Here is a 14,411-nt window from a genome sequence, read left to right as displayed (position 1 = left end):
GAACATTGGTGCGATCAGGCACACTGAAAAAGACCCTCGCCCTGATATACAGGTTTCTAAACCAGGACCCGATGGGGAAAACCTCCTATGTAAAGGCATGGGAACAAGATCTGGGGAAAGAACTCTCAGAGGAGATTTGGGATTTAATCTATTTAAATGTCGAAAGATGCTCTATTTCAGCTCTCACACAAGAAAATAGTGACAAGACCATGATGAGATGGTACATTATCCCAGAAAGGATTGCTAAGTTTGTTCCAACGTATTCAAACAGCTGTTGGAAAGGGTGTGGAAGTATTGGAACTTATTTACATATGTGGTGGCAATGCCCAAAGGTTGGCGACCTGTGGAAAAGTATATTTACATTGGCTTCAAACTTAGCCGGGTTGACGGTAGATCCCAATCCGGAACAAACTTTATTAAATGTCCCACTTGATAGGCCAGATTCAGAGAATTCTCTGTTCCAACAATTAATGCTGGCAACACGTTGTGCCCTTGCGTACAGTTGGAAGTCTGAGAGAATTCCTACGATTGATGAGGTGAAACAGAGGCTGAATAAGATTTGCCTTTTAGCCAAATTGACTGCCATAAAGTATAAGACCTTAAATAAGTATTATAATATATGGATGCCCTGGATTAAGGATCAAAAATTTGCTTTAGGCCCAATATAATATAACAGTTGTTTAGAAGCATTACATGTTAATCAGTTTATATTTTGTGGTATACTTTATGTATCTTGTCAGTTTGAGGGACCAATGCAGTCCCCAAAGTGAGTGTCTCATTATGTGTACTGATGTGGAACAAGATGGTATGAGGGGAGGGAGGGTTAAGAGCGGGGAGGAAGATAAAGGGAATATTTGATAATGATGCACAACCTGAGAAAACTGGTAAAGTTATAATCACGTTTATTGGAAAACTTTGTACAGTACTTGCTTTACTTTGAATTCTGAATGCTTGTAATGTCTTTGGTGTTTAACACTGAATATCAATAAAAAATTACAATTTGGAAAAAAGAAGCCTCTCATGAGGGACTTTGTCAAATGCCTTCTGAAAATCCAAATACACTACATCTACCGGTTCACCTTTATCCACATTTTTATTAACCCCTTCAAAAAAGTGAAGCACATTTGTGAGGCAAGACTTCCCTTGGGTGAATCCATGTTGACCTGTGTTCCATTAAACCATGTCTTTCTATATGCTCTACGATTTTGATCTTTAGAATAGTTTCCACTATTTTTCCCAGCACTGAATTCAGGCTCACTGGTCTGTAGTTTCCCGGATTGCCCTGCAGCCCTTTTAAATATTAGGGTTACATTAGCTACCCTCCAGTCTTCAGGTACAATGGATGATTTTAATGATAGGTTACAAATTTTAACTACCGTATTTTTTGCTCCATAAGACGCACTTTTTTTTCCCCCAAAAGTGGGGGGAAAATGTCTGTATCTTATGGAGCGAATATAAAAAATTGTTTTTAAATTAACTACAACCCCCCACCCTCCTGACCCCCCCCAAGACTTGCCAAAAGTCCCTGGTGGTCCAGCGGGAGTCCCAGGAGCGATCTCCCCCCTCAGGCATTCGGCTGCCAGTAATCAAAATGGCACCGGTGGCCCTTTGCCCATACCATGTGACAGGGGCTACCAACGTCATTGGTCGGCCCCTGTCACATGGTAGGAGCAATGGATGGCCCACACCATTTTTTAAGATGGCGTCAGGAAATATGTCTTCACTGAGAGTGGTGAATGCCTGGAATGTCCTTCTGGAAGAGGTGGTGAAGACAAAAACAGTCAAGGAATTCAAAGGGGCTTGGGATAAATACTGTAGATCCCTAAAGGCTAGAGGTTGAAAATAAGAGTGCGTGAGGTAACTGGGGATAACCTGCTTATTTGGCAGTTGCTACCCTTAACAATTAAGCCTTGATGCTGTTGATGCAACTCCATCACTGCTCTCTGCTTCAATGGCAGTGAGAAAGGGGGACTTGGATTCAGACAGTAACCATCGAGGGCCCTGACTTTTACGGTTTGGGGAACAAATAAACATGGGGTAACTAGCTGATGCGGTGCTTTCTACCCTTAATCACTAAGGGCTAGATTTTATAAAAATACGCGCGCGCACACATGGATGTGCGGTTTTATCACATGCCCACACCAGTGCGCGCATGTTATAAAATTGGGGGAGGTGTGCACAAGGGGGGGGGGGGGGGGGGGGGGGAACAGGACGATTGAGTCAAACAGGATAAAAATTCTGCAGGAAACAAAATGCAATGCTGAATGATGTGGTGGTGTGTTACCCTTCACCTGACCAGAATGAAAAAACAAACAATGAAATGCTAAAAAAAAGTTAGAGAAGTTAAAAACAACACTGTCAGTACTGGGATAATTGAAATCACCCAGGATATTCTGCAGAGATAAAGTTCCTAGATGAAATGACTGCTAACTATTTATACCTAGTCCTTGGGGGAACACAGGATTTGGTGCGAGAAGTAACAGTGGGAGCCACATGACAATAGTGATCACAACATTTATCAAATCTGACTTAATTGGAGGGAGGACATTGAAGAAATCTTCTGTGACAGCATTTAACTTTCACAAGGGTGGTTATGTTAAAATGATGAAGATGGTTAGGGAAAAACTAAAGGAGGAGCTGCAAAAGTTAAAAGGTGTGGACACTGTTTAAAAATACCATTTTGGAAGCACAGACCAGATGTATTCCACGCATTATAAAATGTGGAAGGAAGGATAAATGACTACCAGCATGGTTAACAGGTAAGGTGAGAGAGTCTATAAGGGAAAGCAGGGCAGGCTTGTCCTGCTCTGCTGATTATAACATGGGAGCAAGCAGGGAGTGAGTAGGATAGAGTAGGGGGAGGGGGGTATCCAATAGCAACGGCAGCATTTTCAAATGCAGCCCTGCTATTGGTTCAAGTCGGGAGTAGTTCGAGTGCCTATTTCTGGGCGATCAGTCAGCCAGACAGCGAGGCAAGAGCAGGGCTTGCTTTGCTGTTGCGCTGTTGTCGGTTGACTTCTGCGAAAAACCTAATAATAATAATAATTTTCTCCTTTATTATTATTAGCCATTTATCCGTTTAGGCAGGTATGAGGAGAGCCCAAGGGAAGGGAGCCAAGAGGACATGTGAAGGGGCGGAGAGAGGTGACCTTGAGGAGATCGCTCCGTCGACGGCGGGAATGGAGGCGGCGGGGATTGGTAAGTCCTCCTCCTCAGGCCGGTTTGCCGCTGCTAGCGGCTCCGTTTCCCTGCCCAACCTCAGCTTTGCGCGTTGGCGGGAGGTAGATACGGACTCCGGGGAGAGCGGCCCCGAGTCGGAGGAGGTGTGCCGCAATACCCCTCCCCCCAGACCTCCCTTTTTCGGAGTCGTGCCCCTGCCGGCCCCTTTTACTTTCCGGCCGGGCGTTTGCGAGCCTTGTTTTCCCCCCACAGCTGGCTCTGCCGGTGCCCGAGGGGGGGAAGAGGGCTGCTCTCGCGCCCCAAGTTGATTTTCCCGCGCCCCCCCTCCTTGCCGTTTCCTCCTGGGGTTCACAGGGGGAATTTCCTTTGGCACCCCTGCGTCCCTCCAGGTGGTGGTGCAGACGCTGACGGGGAGAGACAGCAACACAAAAGGGCCTAGGGGAAAGCCCCAATTAAAAAGAAGGCGGCGCCTGTTATCCTGCAGGAGGGGCGAGGGAGGGGAAGAAAGGGGAGGGCCATGAGGAGCTTGCAGTTCTGCTCGGGTGGGTCCTCAGGGAGAGCCGTGGCAGGTGCCAGGGAGGGCAGGCGGGCCCCTGCAGGGCAGTTTGCGGAGAGTGCGCAGGTCCGCGGGCCTGGCAGCCCGGGGGGGGAGGGACAGCGGTGATTGGATAGGTCATTTGGCTCCAGGCTTATCCTCAGCAGGGGCCCATGGCGGGCAATATCAAGCTGCTTTTGTGGCGGATGTTTTAGGGCACCTTTTGGCAGGGGGGCATGGAATTAGCGCCGGTCAGATGGGAATAGACCCCCCCTCTCAGGAGAGGGCGGGGTTTGGAGGGTGGCCATGCGCTCAGACGCTTATGCAAGGGGAGAGCGGGTCTGGCAGGAGTATTGCTCAGGGAAGTAGAGTAGCGGATAAGGGTGGGTTAATGCCGGACAGGGATTTGCCCAGCGGAATGTTGGTAGGGAGGTCCGGGTCGGGCAGGACAAGGGAAAGGGAAAGTAGGGCTGTTTTTCCTTTCACAGAGGATGTGGAAGGTGTTCCCGGGTACCTCGAGACAGGAGGCGTGGAGAGAGACGGCGTACTCGATGGGAGTTCCTGAGCTGGGCGGCATGGGAAGGCAACAGAAAGGGGAGCCTGCGGAGACACCGCAAGGAAGGGCAACAGGACTACAATCAGGCCGGAGAGAGGTCACCAACGGTTAAGGGTAAGAAAAGAAAGGATAGGAGTTCAAGTTCTAGTTCTTCTAGTTCGTCATCTTCGTCCAGCTACAGTGACCAGGGGCCTAGACAGGGAGTAGCTTTGCAGGAGGGGCCCTCTCAAGATATGGGTCATCCCGCCTTAGCATCTTTGCTTGAATTGTGGGAGGAGTTACCTAAGAGAATGGTGAAGCGGATTCGTAAGCGAAAATATGTAGATATTTTTAAGTTGTTAGAGGGCAGGAGGGGAGGTAAAAGGGGCAGTAGCAAGTTGAAGAAGGGGAAAAAGAAACGGGAGGGTCCAAAAATCTCTAGAAACATAGTGAATTGGATGAGGGGATTCCTCCGTTTAGCGAGCGTGGTGGGGCATTTTGACACTTCACAGTACGGGTCTTTGCTGTCTTACACGGACAGTATATTGGGAGCATTCCGGGATTATGAAGGTTGGGCTTGGCTCAACTACGATGAGAAATTCCGGGATAAGATGGCAGGGAATAGATTTATGACTTGGGGGTCACAAGATATTCACCTGTGGTTGACCCAAATGACACTAAAAGGGGCGTCACAGGGAAGAGGTGCAGGAGTGGGGAGTGTGGGGTGGGGAGCTTCTCCGGTGGGAGGGTCCAGGGGCACTAAAGGTAGTTCCTTTCGAGGGCAAGGGGGTACTAGAATGCTCGAAGGGGGGAACGCAGTCCCAGCCAAGGGACATGACGTGTGTTGGAGATTTAACAAGATTACCTGTCTCTTCCCGGAATGTAAATTTAGACACGCGTGTGCTGCCTGCGGAGGGGCGCATCCAGCGACCAAGTGTTCGCAAGGACAGAGTGGGGGGACAGTTAAAGGAGGGAAATAAAGAGTGGTTGTATTGTAAGGCGAACTCGCCGATAATTTGGTCAGTCTTATTGCAATGGTTAACTTGTTATCCAGATTTAGAGAGTGCACAGTTTTTGAGGGAATGTTTTAGAGTAGGTTTTCGAATCCCGTACGAGGGGCCGGGTAAAGGGGGGAGGGTAAAAAACGCTCGGTCGGTAGCTCAGCGAGTGGAGGTGGCAAGGGAAAAGTTGCTGTCAGAGATCCGGTTGGGGAGGGTAGCAGGGCCTTTCAAGACCCAGCCTTTCGAATTTATGCATTTGTCTCCTTTGGCAGTAATACCCAAAAAGGTGCCAGGGAAGTTTCGATTAATTTTGAATTTGTCTTTTCCTCCAGGAGAAGCGGTGAATGATTTCATCCCTTCTGAGTTTAGGTCGGTACGATATGCATCTTTTGACGAGGCTGTCGCGTTAGTACGGGAAGCAGGGTTGGGAGCGTTAATGGCAAAGGCTGATATTGAGGCGGATTTTCGGTTGTTGCCAATGCATCCGGACAGTTTCCCGTTTAGGTTTCTCGTTCGAGGGGGCATACTATGTGGATCGTTGTTTGCCCATGGGTTGTTCAATTTCCTGTGCCTTTTTTTAAACTTTTAGCACGTTTCTACATTGGGTGACCATGAATGTTACACGACACAGGGAGAGATGTTGCATTATTTGGACGATTTCTTGTTTGTGGGGCCTGGTAGCAGTTCGGTGTGTCAGGAGCAGTTGCAAGGTTTCTTGGAGGTGTGCAGACAGTTAGGAGTCCCGATAGCTGCAGGACCTAGATGTAGGATTTCCTTTTTAGGGATTGAGTTGGATTCTGAGGCAATGGTGTCGCATTTGCCGGCTGAAAAGATTGCTAAGTTAAGGGAGTTGGTGAGTTCGGTCCGGGAATCGAGAAAGGTTACTTTACGACAGATGCAGACTCTGATAGGATCCTTGAATTTTGCTTGTAGGGTGATACCTATGGGGAGGGCTTTCATTCGTAGATTATCTTGCACAACGAGAGGAGTGAGGTCCGCGCATCATTTCATACGCATCAAAAAGGGGGTGAAGGAGGAATTAGCCATTTGGGAAATATTCCTGTCTTCCTTTAATGGAGTGCGCATGATCCCGGTAGGGGAAGTGACCAATCGCGACTTGGAGCTGTACTCTGATGCTGCGGGAGGAGTGGGTTTCGGAGTTTATTTTCAAGGTCGTTGGTGCGCTCAAAGGTGGCTGGAAGAATGGGTTCTTAATGGGATCACCAAGAACATAACTTTCCTCGAGTTGTTCCCCATAGTGGTAGCTGTAACGATTTGGGGCCCACAATTGAGAAACAGGAAGGTAGTTTTCTGGTGTGACAACTTAGGGGTGGTGCAAGTCATAAATAGGCAGGCGGCTAACTGTCTGAAGGTTTCCAGGTTGATGAGGGAATTGATACTGTTATGTTTGCAGTTGAATATGACGATCACGGCTAAGCACGTGCCGGGGACGCAGAATTTAATTGCTGATGCTCTCTCTCGTTTCAAGTGGGATGTTTTCCGGGAGATGGCTCCAGGAGCGAGGACAATGGGAGAGGTTTTCCCGGAGCATCTATTGCAGCTTGGAACGACGATGCGTGGCAATTAATTCAGCAAATCGGTGGCACCGGCTACGTGGAAGGCTTATGCAGCGGGCAGGGGAGTAGTGTTGAGTTTTTTGCAAACGGTGGGATGGACAGAGAGACCAGTGCGGGAAAACGATGTAGTGCGTTTTATCATGTGGGCCAAAGGGCAGGGGTAGTCCTTAGCCACTGTCAGAGCTCAGTTAGCCGGGTTTGCCTTTTTCCAAAAGTTAAAGGGAGGGGTTAATCCCCTCGATAGTTTTTTGGTGAGGCGGGTTCTTGGGGGATGGGGGCGTACACGGTGAAGAGTGGTGGATAGGAGAAGACCGGTTAAGTACGCTCAATTGGTGGAGATCATAGATAAGGTGGGGGCAGTATGTTGGTCGCAGAACGAGGCTTTGCTGTTTCGGACGGCGTTCATATTAGCCTTTTTCGGTGCTTTCCGGGTAAGCGAGCTGGCGGTGCGCTCGTCGACGTGCTCAGGGGAGGGTTTGCAAGTGGAAGGAGTGCAGTTGTTCGGCGAGAAGGTTAATTTGTGGTTGCACAGGTCGAAAACAGATCAAAGGGGTCGAGGGCAGTAGATAACATTGGTCCCGGCGCGGACGAGTGTTTGCCCAGTTAAGATATTGCACAAGTACATGAGAGTGCGGCCGCAAAAGAAGGGTTTGTTACTGAGGCATTGCAATGGTACACCCTTGACTATATTTCAATTCGCTTTGGTTTTGAAAGCGACGGTTCGGTTTTTGGGGTGGCAGAGTGAATGCTTTACACCGCATTCTTTCCGAATTGGAGCGGCAACCACGGTGGCGGAGTTGGGTCTTTCTAGTGGGCAGATTAAATCCATCGGACGGTGGAGGTCTAAGGCATTCCGGTACTATGTAAGGCATTAAATGGGGCAAGGTGACCGAGTTCCTTCACGGCTAAAGTAAGCTTTTGTTTTTCAGAACCGGAAGGGGTGCAAGGAAGAGTCGAGTGTGCCTGGGTCGTGGGCCATTCTTTCTTGCGGTGGGCTTTCCATCGTGCCAAGAGGCGTCCATATGGAGCAAATTTGGACCTGAACGAGAAAAAATTTAAAGTGAAATGGTTTTTTAAAGGGGGAATGAAATGGGGGCTGTTGACAAGCCTTTTGCAGAGTTTGGTAGAAACACAGGGTTATCCTACAGTGTTAATAATTCATTTGGGGGGTAACGATATAGGGGTTTTCTCATGTAGGCAGTTGCTGGCACACATGAGAAAGGATCTTTCGAGCATCATGAATGCGATGCCAGGGACCAGAGTCGGTTGGTCTGATATAATAATCTTTCAAGAAATGAAAACAGCATAAGCACTGAGATATCAGATACTAAGCATTGATAAGGAAGGCAAAGAGAGAATTTGAAAAGAAGCAAAAATTCAGCAAGGGAGTCAGTTGGATGAGCAAGGGGTATAAAAGGGGCCACTGAGGAATGACGAGCCCTAGCGGAAACATTAATTCTTTGCTTAGGTCTTCACTGAGGAAGATACAAGAGTTATATGCATGCCAGAAATGATATTCAAAGGTGATGACTCAGCACGACTGAAACAAATCTCACTGAACCTGGAAAATGTAAAAGGGCAAATTGATAAACTAAAGAGTAGCAAAATCAGCTGGACCAGATGGAATACATCCTGGGGTGCTGAAAGAACTGAAAAATGAAATTGCAGACCTATTAGAAATTTGCAAGCTAGCATTAAAATCCTCTATGAGAGCTGAAGACTAGAGGGTTGCCAAGGTAACGCTAATTTCTTAAAAGGGATCAAGGGGTGATCCAGGAACCCACAGACCAATGAGTGACATCTGTACCAGGCAAAATGGTGGAAAATATTATAAAGAAAAAAATTATTGAACATATAGATAGGCATAGTTTAATGGGACAAAGTCAACATGGATTTAGCAAGGGAAGTCTTGACTCACCAATCTGCTACTTTTTTTGAGGGCGTAAATTACTCATGTGGATAAACATGAGCCAGCTGATATAGCGTATCTGGATTTCCAGACAGCATTTGACAAAGTCCCTCATGAGAAAATTAAATTAGAAAATTAAAATAAGTCATGGGATAGCGGTCAGAGTCCTATTGTGGATTGCGAACTGGTTAAAAGATAGAAAACTTTCCGAATGGAGAAGCATGAATAGTGGAGTGCCCCAGGGATCTGTTCTGGGACCACTGCTTTTTAATATATTCATAAACAACTGGAAATGGGAACAAGTAAGATAACCAAATTTGCCGATGACTCAATATTATTCAAAGTTGCAAAACTGGGACACTGGCAATGTAAGTGGCAAATGAAATTTAATATAGACAAGTGCAAAGTGCTGCACTTAGGGGAGAGTAACTGAAATTATAGCTACATAATACAAGGATCCACAGTAGGAGTCACTACTCAGGAAAAGGATCTAGGTGTCATCACTGAAATACGTTGAAATGTTCTGCTCAGTGTGTAGTAGAAGTCAAGAAAGCAAATAGAATGCCAGGGATTATTAGGAAAGGAATGGAGAATAAAACAGAGAATATCATAATGCCTCTGTATCACTTCATGGTGCAATCTCATCTGGAGTATTTTGTGCAATTTTGGTCACCACATCTCAAAAAAGATAGTGCAGAATTAGAGAAGGTACAGAGAAGGGCAACCAAAATGATAAAGGGGTTGGAACAATTCCTATATGAAGAAAGGCTAAAGAGATTAGGACTCTTCAGCTTGGAGAAGAGATGGCTGCCTGAAGATATGATAGAGGTCTATAAACTAACAAGTGGAATGGAACAAGTAAACTTTAATCAGTTGTTTACTCTCTTGTAAAGTACAAAGAATAGGGGAAACACAATGAAGTTACTAGATAATACATTTAAAACTAATAAGAGAAAATATTTGTTTTTCCTCAATGCATTAAGCAAGCTCTGGAATTCATTGCCAGGGGATATGGTGAGAGCTATTAGTGTAGCTGCATTCAAAAAATGTTTGGACAACGTTCCTGGAGAAAAAGTCCATTAACAATTATTAAGGTAGAGTTGCAGAAATCCACTGCTTATTCTTGTGGTAAGAGGCTTAGAATCTATTGACCCCTTGGGATCCTGCCAGGTACTTGTGACCTGGCTTGGCCACTGTTGGAAACAGGATATTGGGCTTAATGGATCTTTAGTCTGAAACAGGATGGCAAATCTTCTTTACTTATGTTTGGTTATAAATAAATCTCCTCCATAAATTTTTAAGGAAAACTAGTTCCAGCTTGGACAATCTTTTAGCACATATAATCTAACAGTTGGTTATTCTTTTTCAGGAGTCCCCAAAACTAAAACCCTCCTCCCCCCACCAAAAAAAAACAAACCCCAAGCCAAACGAGCATTGGGACACTTCTCACCTTGTTTCCAATGTTTCAGTTTAACATGCCAATATGAATCTGGCTTTGGGTACTGCGGAGTTACAAACTCATTCCCAATTTATCATCGACAGGTTGACTCTAATCTTTTTCTTCATTAATACTGGAACATACACCTCCATTCTCAGTTAAATTGAAGCTGTCAATTCTTGGGCTCCAAATTCATAAATCGAACGTGCCCAGTGGCCTAAGATACCCATGTATTCTTCTTTAAGACTAGTGGGAGCATTTACAATGTAACATGTGTCAAGACCCCCAGGTTTGCTGTGGCAGACTAGGAGTAGAATCAGTAGCAAGGGTTAAGACAAATCTGTAGCCCCTTTTCAAGATTCTACATCACAAGAGTGAGTATAATTGCAGTCTCTTAAATATACAAAAAAGGCCAAATTACTGAAACGGAGTGCAAAAGAAGAATTTCCAATCTTCAGGGCTGGCTTCTTCATCTTTCTTCTTCATTTCCGCTCTTTATTGGGTTTTCATTTTGTCTCCTCCCACTTTTTCTTCTTTCCCTTCCCTAATTACTTTCTTTCCCTCCCTCCACTGTCTCCTAGCTCTCCTTCCATTTCTTCTCCCTCCTCTCCATTTTTATTGGCCATCAACCCCACCTACTGGTGAAACCCCCCATTCTCTTCAATAAGAGGTGGAAGAACAGAGATCCAGATCAACAGGAAGAGATTATACGCAAAAGCACAATCCATCTTGCACTTCTACATGAGACAGACAGAACCATGCTAAAACGTGCCTAGCACAAACAAGAAAACAGTCTCTGCAAAGAAAGCAACACGTTTTGTTCTGCAGCATATTCGGTTGTTTCCCAAGGGTAAAACCACCATTTCTTCAGCTCAAGCACAATCTGAGAAGTGCCCTTGATTATTAAAATGTCTTCACCCTGTACAGTGGGGTCAGTCACTTTCACAAGGTCATGTAGTTTAGAGCAAGACCCTCGCTTACAGACAGGTTTCTGAATGGCAGTCCGGACAAATCTGTCACCTCAGACAAAACACCAACTCTGCTCTAATACTAGGCAAGAGTTCATTTTCTGACTTCTAAGCATATTTTAAAGAAAGCTCGTTTCCTCTCCCCACTTGGTAACATTTTTATTCTTTAGGAATTCCTTTCTTCCAATAGTCTTGCTTCCTCTATAACGTGCACAGGCTGTGTAAGCTCCAGCGTAGGAACGGGGAGGCCCAGATATCGAGAACAATAAGGTTAAAGAGCATTCTGGGTCAAGTCCTTGATTTTGTTCATATTATGATCTACTACGCCATTCAGGAATTGAATCCAGCTAACTTCTGACTCCACACAGGTATGACTTGACCTTAAAAAGGAGAAGGAAAAGTTATTAAGATCCAGTTCACCAAAAAAAGGCTGAGAAAACATTTGTTAACCCCCAAGTACAACAATGCGAGTTTTAAGTTCTTACCATGACATCCTTGTTTAACTGGAAACTGTCTTTTCTTATACAATAAAAAGGGTAAAATTAAACAATTCTGTGTTTGAGACACAATGTTCAAAGAAGGACCAATAAGACTAATTCAGAATCTGTGTGTGAAATAGTCACTGAACCCCAGTTTCCATAGCACAATTAATTGGCTAATTAGAATCAAGTGCTTACATAATTGGGTAACAAAGTAAGTCTATGAAGCAGTGGGTGGGCCTAATGGGTCCGCATGAGGGTAGCGATGGGGAAGTGGGAGCAATTCCAAACCCTCCCTTACCAGGGTTACAGCCTCCCCACTCCAGCCCCCTTTCCATTTATTTTGGTTTCTTTTTTTCCCTTCCTTAGTTTGCTTCACGGATGCCCCCTTTCCCATATCCCTATGTTTGTCTGCTGTGTGCATATGTAGAAAAAGCGTCGAGCCCCATCCCAAAATGAGGTTTCTGGTCTTTGGCTGGCAGACTAGTGCCAGACATTTAATTTAGGTGGACTAGCTTTTCTTAGTGAGGTACACAACAGGATAGGAAAATTGGTTCTTACCTGCTAATTTTCGTTCCTTTAGTACCACAGATCAGTCCAGACTCCTGGGTTTATTCATCCCTGCCAGCAGATGGAGACAGAGAAAGCTTCGCTGACACTGCTTGATAAGCCCTGGTGCCACCTGCAGTACCTCAGTATTGATCTGTACCCAAGCCAAAACATTATGTGCAAAAACTTGATAAAAAATCTGTTATGAATAAACAAAGAAAAGGAGTATGACGAAAGGATTACAGCTGAGAGGAAGACTCTCCCCCTCCAAACCGGGCGGATTCTGGCCTGATCTGAGATACTACAGGAACGAAAATTAGCAGGTAAGAACCAATTTTCCTTTCCCTGTACGTACCCGAATCAGTCCAGACTCCTGGGATGTACCAAAGCTTCCTAGAGAGGGTGGGACCTGGAGAGTCCTGCTCGCAAGACACTTTCACCAAAAGACCGGAGTTGAGATCCCCCAATCCAATTGGTAATGCCTCACAAAGGTATGCAATGGCTTCCAAGTTGCCACTCTGCAAATCTCCTGCGGAGACACCATCTGAGCCTCCGCCAACGAAACCGCCTAAGCCCGAGTTGAGTGGGCCCGCAAACCCTGCAGAACCTGACGGCCCTTGATAATATACACCAACCCAATAGCCTCCTTAAGCCACCTTGCAATGGTTGCTTTGGAGGCATGGGTACCTTTCTTTGATCCCCTCCATAAAACAAAAAGATGATCCAACCTCCTGAAATCATTAGTAACCTTGAGATATTGTAGCAAAGCCCTGCGGACATTCAATAACTTAACTCTTGAGCATGTGGCACAGAAGCATCCAATTCTGGGAAAGCTCGGAGCTCGACAGCCTGATTAACATGGAAAGCAGAGACCACCTTCAAAACAAAAGAAGGAACCGTACATAATGAGACTCCTGTATCCGAGATTTGAAGGAAAGGGTCCTGACATGACAAAGCCTGCAACTCCGAAATCCTCCTGGCAGAACAGATAGCCCCCTTAGAAGACGACCTTGAGAGTTAAGTCCTTAAGGGTCGCTCTCCAAATTGGCTCAAATGGAGCGTCACACAACACTTCGCAGATTAAGGTTCCAGGGAGGACAGACCTTCTGCACTGAATGACACACATTCTTAACTTCCTGAGGGAACCTCCACACATCAGGATGGGAGGATAAGGTGTAGCCCTCAACTTTTCCCTTTAAGCAGGCTAGAGCCGCTACCTGCACCCTAAGAGAGTTAAATGCAAGGCCTTTAGCTAAACCTTCTTGTAGGAAAGACAAAACGTGGATTAATGAGGATGAACCACCAGTGTCCCTTTGTTCATAAACCAAGCCTCAAAAACCTTCCAAACCCGAACGTACGAGAGGCAAGTAGACTTTCGCCTAGCCTGCAAAAGTGTGGAGATCACGCCTCTGGGTATCCTTTCCGCCTCAAGCATCACCTCTCAAAAGCCAAGTCGCTAGACAAAATCGATCTGCCTGGTTGGAAAACATGGGTTTCTGATTGAGAGGACACGGAAGGTGACCGAGACGTAGTGGACCATTGACGCAGCCACTCTGGGGCTACCAGCACCACATTCCCCGGATGCTTTTCTATGCAATGCAATACCTTGCCCACCAGAGGCCATGGAGGGAAAACAAAGCAGGATCCGCCGAGGCCAGGGTACCACCAGAACGTCGACCCCCTCGGCCCCATACTGCCTCCTGCTGCTGAAAAACAGAGGTGCTTTCGCATTGAGCCGAGTTGCCATCAAATTGACGTGAGGACAACCCCACCCATTTTGGATGAGCTGCATTGCTGAATCTACCAATTCCCACTCACTTGGATCTAAGCTCTTGCAACTGAGAAAATCGGCCTGGATGCTGTCGACGCCAGCGATATGAGATGCAGCTAACTGAACCAAGTACTGTTCCGCCCAGAGAAACAGCTCTTGAGCTTCCAGGGCCACCCCCTGACTCTTGGTGCCGCCCTGACAATTGATGTAAGCTACTGTCGTTGTATTGTCTGATAGCACCCTGACCAAGCGACCTTGAACCAGAGGGAGGAAGGTGGGGAGTGCCAGACACACTGCCCTGTTCTCCAATCGATTGATAGGCCACGAGGCTTCTTCTGAAGACCAAGTGCCCTGGGTTGACTGCCGTTCGCAGACCGCCCCCACAACCAGAGAGACTGCCATCAGTAATAAGAACCACCCAATCCGGAACCTCCAGATTGATGCCACGCTGTAGATTGGACAACTGCAG

The 14,411-nt window shown here is 46.3% G+C and overlaps 1 protein-coding gene across 2 annotated transcripts in view; it reads right to left on the bottom strand.

The window, feature by feature from the left end:
- Positions 1-9,517: 9,517 nt before the first annotated feature.
- CCNDBP1 (cyclin D1 binding protein 1) overlaps positions 9,518-14,411 on the bottom strand; it is a 53,533-nt gene continuing 48,639 nt past the window's right edge. Inside the window, exon 12 of one of the 2 annotated variants that reach the window (XM_029611235.1) lies at positions 9,518-11,523. In XM_029611235.1, the coding sequence (XP_029467095.1) occupies positions 11,415-11,523 (109 nt within the window). In that variant the 3' untranslated portion in view covers positions 9,518-11,414. The remainder of the gene's footprint in view (positions 11,524-14,411) is intronic. The other variant, XM_029611236.1, reaches the window with a different exon arrangement.

This window comes from Rhinatrema bivittatum, chromosome 8, assembly GCF_901001135.1.
Source record: "Rhinatrema bivittatum chromosome 8, aRhiBiv1.1, whole genome shotgun sequence".
Taxonomy (NCBI): domain Eukaryota; kingdom Metazoa; phylum Chordata; class Amphibia; order Gymnophiona; family Rhinatrematidae; genus Rhinatrema; species Rhinatrema bivittatum.
This window is presented reverse-complemented; position numbering and strand designations above follow the sequence as displayed.